Source organism: Caretta caretta, chromosome 11 (genome assembly GCF_965140235.1).
Source record: "Caretta caretta isolate rCarCar2 chromosome 11, rCarCar1.hap1, whole genome shotgun sequence".
In the NCBI taxonomy this organism is placed as follows: domain Eukaryota; kingdom Metazoa; phylum Chordata; order Testudines; family Cheloniidae; genus Caretta; species Caretta caretta.
This window is the reverse complement of record NC_134216.1, coordinates 25855451-25861070: the sequence shown is the minus strand read 5'-3', so window position 1 is coordinate 25861070 and position 5620 is coordinate 25855451. Positions and strand designations below refer to the sequence as shown.

The following is a 5620-nucleotide window of genomic DNA, read 5'->3' as shown; positions in this document are numbered from 1 at the left end:
GGATGGTGTGGATTGCACCCTCAGCAAGTTTGCAGATGACACTAAACTGGGAGGAGAGGTAGATACGCTGGAAGGTAGGGATAGGATACAGAGGGACCTAGACAAATTGGAGGATTGGGCCAAAAGAAATCTGATGAGGTTCAACAAGGACAAGTGCAGAGTCCTGCACTTAGGACGGAAGAATCCAATGCACCGCTACAGACTAAGAACCAAATGGCTCGGCAGCAGTTCTGCAGAAAAGGACCTCGGGGTTAAAGTGGACGAGAAACTGGATATGAGTCAACAGTGTGCCCTTGTTGCCAAGAAAGCCAATGGCATTTTGGGATGTATAAGTAGGGGCATTGCCAGCAGATCGAGGGACGTGATCGTCCCCCTCTATTCGACACTGGTGAGGCCTCATCTGGAGTACTGTGTCCAGTTTTGAGCCCCACACTACAAGAAGGATGTGGAAAAATTGGAAAGAGTCCAGTGGAGGGCAACAAAAATGATTAGGGGACTGGAACACATGACTTATGAGGAGAGGCTGAGGGAACTGGGGATGTTTAGTCTGCGGAAGAGAAGAATGAGGGGGGATTTGATAGCTGCTTTCAACTACCTGAAAGGGGATTCTAAAGAGGATGGATCTAGACTGTTCTCAGTGGTAGCAGATGACAGAACAAGGAGTAAGGGTCTCAAGTTGCAGTGGGGGAGGATTAGGTTGGATATTAGGAAAAACTTTTTCACTAGGAGGGTGGTGAAACACTGGAATGCGTTACCTAGGGAGGTGGTGGAATCTCCTTCATTAGAAGTTTTTAAGGTCAGGCTTGACAAAGCCCTGGCTGGGATGATTTAGTTGGGGATCGGTCCTGCTTTGAGCAGGGGGTTGGACTAGATGACCTCCTGAGGTCCCTTCCAACCCTGATATTCTATGATTCTATGATTCTAAGTGGGGAAGAAAAGCACAACACTATAATAAGGGATAGTTCACTATGCCCTGGTCTACACTAGGACTTTAGATCGAATTTAGCAGCGTTAAATCGATTTAAACCTGCACCCGTCCACACAATGAAGCCCTTTATTTCGACTTAAAGGGCTCTTAAAATCGATTTCCTTACTCCACCCCTGACAAGTGGATTAGCGCTTAAATCGACCTTGCCGGCTCGAATTTGGGGTACTGTGGACACAATTCGATGGTATTGGCCTCCGGGAGCTATCCCAGAGTGCTCCATTCTGACCGCTCTGGACAGCGCTCTCAACTCAGATGCACTGGCCAGGTAGACAGGAAAAGAACCGCGAACTTTTGAATCTCATTTCCTGTTTGGCCAGCGTGGCAAGCTGCAGGTGACCATGCAGAGCTCATCAGCAGAGGTGACCATGATGGAGTCCCAGAATCGCAAAAGAGCTCCAGCATGGACTGAACGGGAGGTACGGGATCTGATCGCTGTTTGGGGAGAGGAATCCGTGCTATCAGAACTCCGTTCCAGTTTTCGAAATGCCAAAACCTTTCTGAAAATCTCCCAGGGCATGAAGGACAGAGGCCATAACAGGGACCCGAAGCAGTGCCGCGTGAAACTGAAGGAGCTGAGGCAAGCCTACCAGAAAACCAGAGAGGCGAACGGCCGCTCTGGGTCAGAGCCCCAAACATGCCGCTTCTATGATGAGCTGCATGCCATTTTAGGGGGTTCAGCCACCACTACCCCAGCCGTGTTGTTTGACTCCTTCAATGGAGATGGAGGCAATACAGAAGTAGGTTTTGGGGACGAAGAAGATGATGAGGAGGAGGTTGTAGATAGCTCACAGCAAGCAAGCGGAGAAACCGGTTTTCCCGACAGCCAGGAACTGTTTCTCACCCTAGACCTGGAGCCAGTACCCCCCGAACCCACCCAAGGCTGCCTCCTGGACTCAGCAGGCGGAGAAGGGACCTCTGGTGAGTGTACCTTTTAAAATGCTATACATGGTTTAAAAGCAAGCATGTGAAAGGATTACTTTGCCCTGGCATTTGCGGTTCTGCCTTTGCAAAAGGTTTCTGGGGAGGGCAGCCTTATTTCGTCCTTCATGGTAGGACACTTTACCACTCCAGGCCAGCAACACGTACTGGGGAATCACTGTAGAACAAAGCATTGCAGTGTATGTTTGCTGGCATTCAACCAAAATCCGTTCACGCGGTGGGAGGAGGCAAAATGCGACCTTGTAACGAAAGCACATGTGCTATGTATGTAATGTTAACTTTCAAGGTTTACCCTGAAAGAGTGTAGCCACTGTTTTATAAAATGTGTCTTTTTAAATACCGCTGTCCCTTTTTTTTTCTCCACCAGCTGCATGTGTTTCAATGATCACAGGATCTTCTCCTTCCCAGAGGCTAGTGAAGCTTAGAAAGAAAAAAAAACGCACTCGCGATGAAATGTTCTCCGAGCTCATGCTGTCCTCCCACACTGACAGAGCACAGACGAATGCGTGGAGGCAAATAATGTCAGAGTGCAGGAAAGCACAAAATGACCGGGAGGAGAGGTGGAGGGCTGAAGAGAGTAAGTGGCGGGCTGAAGAGAGTAAGTGGCGGGCTGAAGACAGGGCTGAAGCTCAAAGGTGGCGGCAGCGTGATGAGAGGAGGCAGGATTCAATGCTGAGGCTGCTGCAGGACCAAACCAGTATGCTCCAGTGTATGGTTGAGCTGCAGCAAAGGCAGCTGGAGCACAGACTGCCACTGCAGCCCCTCTGTAACCAACCGCCCTCCTCCCCAAGTTCCATAGCCTCCACACCCAGACGCCCAAGAACACGGTGGGGAGGCCTCCGGCCAACCAGCCACTCCCCCACAGAGGATTGCCCAAAAAAAAGAAGGCTGTCATTCAATAAATTTTAAAGTTGTAAACTTTTAAAGTGCTGTGCTTAAAGTGCTGTGTGGCATTTTCCTTCCCTCCTCCACCACCCCTCCTGGGATACCTTGGTAGTCATCCCCCTGTTTGTGTGATGAATGAATAACGAATGCATGACTGTGAAGCAGCAATGACTTTATTGGCTCTGCAAGCAATGATTAAAGGGAGGAGGGGAGGGTGGTTAGCTTACAGGGAAGTAGAGTGAACCAAGGGGCGGGGGGGTTCATCAAGGAGAAACAAACAGAACTTTTACACCGTAGCCTGGCCAGTCATGAAACTGTTTTTCAAAGCTTCTCTGATGCGTACCGCGCCCTCCTGTGCTCTTCTAACCGCCCTGGTGTCTGGCTGCGCGTAACCAGCAGCCAGGCGATTTGCCTCAACCTCCCACCCCGCCATAAACGTCTCCCCCTTACTCTCACAGATATTGTGGAGCACACAGCAAGCAGTAATAACAGTGGGAATATTGGTTTCGCTGAGGTCTAAGCGAGTCAATAAACTGCGCCAGCGCGCCTTTAAACGTCCAAATGCACATTCTACCACCATTCTGCACTTGCTCAGCCTGTAGTTGAACAGCTCCTGACCACTGTCCAGGCTGCCTGTGTACGGCTTCATGAGCCATGGCATTAAGGGGTAGGCTGGGTCCCCAAGGATACATATAGGCATTTCAACATCCCCAACAGTTATTTTCTGGTCTGGGAATAAAGTCCCTTCCTGCAGCTTTTGAAACAGACCAGAGTTCCTGAAGATGCGAGCATCATGCACCTTTCCCGGCCATCCCACGTTGATGTTGGTGAAACGTCCCTTGTGATCCACCAGAGCTTGCAGCACTATTGAAAAGTACCCCTTGCGGTTTATGTACTCGGCGGCTTGGTGCTCCGGTGCCAAGATAGGGATATGGGTTCCATCTATAGCCCCACCACAGTTAGGGAATCCCATTGCAGCAAAGCCATCCACTATGACCTGCACATTTCCCAGGGTCACTACCCTTGATATCAGCAGATCTTTGATTGCGTGGGCTACTTGCATCACAGCAGCCCCCACAGTAGATTTGCCCACTCCAAATTGATTCCCAACTGACCGGTAGCTGTCTGGCGTTGCAAGCTTCCACAGGGCTATCGCCACTCGCTTCTCAACTGTGAGGGCTGCTCTCATCTTGGTATTCATGCGCTTCAGGACAGGGGAAAGCAAGTCACAAAGTTCCATGAAAGTGCCCTTACGCATGCGAAAGTTTCGTAGCCACTGGGAATCGTCCCAGACCTGCAACACTATGCGGTCCCACCAGTCTGTGCTTGTTTCCCGAGCCCAGAATCGGCGTTCCACAGCATGAACCTGCCCCATTAGCACCATGATGCATGCATTGGCAGGGCCCATGCTTTCAGAGAAATCTGTGTCCATGTCCTGATCACTCACGGGACCGCGCTGACGTCGCCTCCTCGCCCGGTATCGCGTTGCCAGGTTCTGGTGCTGCATATACTGCTGAATAATGCGTGTGGTGGTTAATGTGCTCCTAATTGCCAAAGTGAGCTGAGCGGGCTCCATGCTTGCCGTGGTATGGCGTCCGCACAGAAAAAAGGCGCGGAACGATTGTCTGCCGTTGCTCTGACGGAGGGAGGGGCGACTGACGACACGGCTTACAGGGTTGGCTTCAGGGAGCTAAAATCAACAAAGGGGGTGCCTGTACATCAAGGAGTATTTCAGGCAGGACTGCACGGAGGGTTCCAATAAGAAATGGTGCACCTAAGTTATCGTTGTTATTGGAACAAGGAGGTTAGCCTGGCCTCTGATTGATACATGGCTAGATTTACCTCGCTGCACCTTCTCTGTGAGTGACTGCAGTGTGACCTAGAGGAATGAGTCCCCTAGACAGGGGAGGAGGCAAATGAGTACAAAACAAATCTGGTCTATTTCTTGTTTTGACCCACTCCATCTATCTTTTACATCTTTGGCTGGCAGCAGACGGTGCAGAAGGACTGCATGCCATCCACATCTCATGGCTGCTTGGCAGAAGATGGTACAGTACGCCTGCTAGCCATCCCCATCTCTTGCCTGCCTGGCAGAAGATGGTGCAATACGACTGCTAGCAATCCTCATCTCTTGCCTGCCTGGCAGAAGATGGTACAGTACGACTGCTAGCAGTCCGTATCGCCTGCCTGCTCACCATAAGATGGTTCAATAGGACTGACTGCAGGACTAAAGAGAATGACCTGGTCAAGTCACTCCAAATTTAGTCCCTGCGCCCATGTCTGCCCAGGCGCTCCCAGCCGACGCGGCCAGGAGCACCTCGGACACGATGAGGACGACTACCAGTCGTATTGCACCGTCTGCTGCCAGAAGGCAAGGGGTTGCTGCTACTGTGCAGCAAAGCCGTACCGCGTCTGCCAGCACCCAGGAGACATAGGGTGACGGTTACCTGAGCGGGCTCCATGCTTGCTGTGGTATGGCGTCTGCACAGGTAACTCAGGAAAAAAGGCGCGAAATGATTGTCTGCCCTTGCTTTCACGGAGGGAGGGAGGGAACGGGGGCCTGACGACACGTACCCAGAACCACCCGCGACAATGTTTTAGCCCCATCAGAGCGCTCCATTGTGACTGCTCTGGACAGCACTCTCAGATGCCCGATTGTTTGCCATTGCTCTGACGCTGGGAGGGGCGCTTACAGGGTTGGCTTCAGGGAGCTAAAATCAACAAAGGGGGTGGCTTTACATCAAGGAGTATTTCAGGCAGGACTTCACAGAGGGTTCCAATAAGAAATGGTGCACCTAAGTTATTGTC

At 51.2% G+C, this 5620-nt stretch overlaps 1 protein-coding gene across 1 annotated transcript; it reads left to right on the top strand.

Annotated features, from left to right (window-relative positions):
- The first annotated feature begins 1016 nt into the window (after positions 1 to 1016).
- On the top strand, positions 1017 to 2853 carry LOC142068441 (uncharacterized). The gene is made up of 2 exons (XM_075117611.1): positions 1017 to 1906; positions 2295 to 2853. The coding sequence occupies exons 1-2, from the start codon at positions 1327 to 1329 to the stop codon at positions 2834 to 2836; spliced, it is 1122 nt and encodes a 373-aa protein (XP_074973712.1). The 5' UTR covers positions 1017 to 1326; the 3' UTR covers positions 2837 to 2853.
- The last annotated feature ends 2767 nt before the right edge of the window (positions 2854 to 5620 follow it).

Excerpts from the sequence above, each read along its gene's own strand:
- LOC142068441 (XM_075117611.1), top strand. The coding sequence starts at position 1,327 with ATGCAGAGCTCATCAGCAGAGGTGACCATGATGGAGTCCCAGAATCGC. Across the intron at positions 1,907-2,294 it reads AGGCGGAGAAGGGACCTCTG|CTGCATGTGTTTCAATGATC; the intron begins GTGAGTGTACCT and ends TTTCTCCACCAG.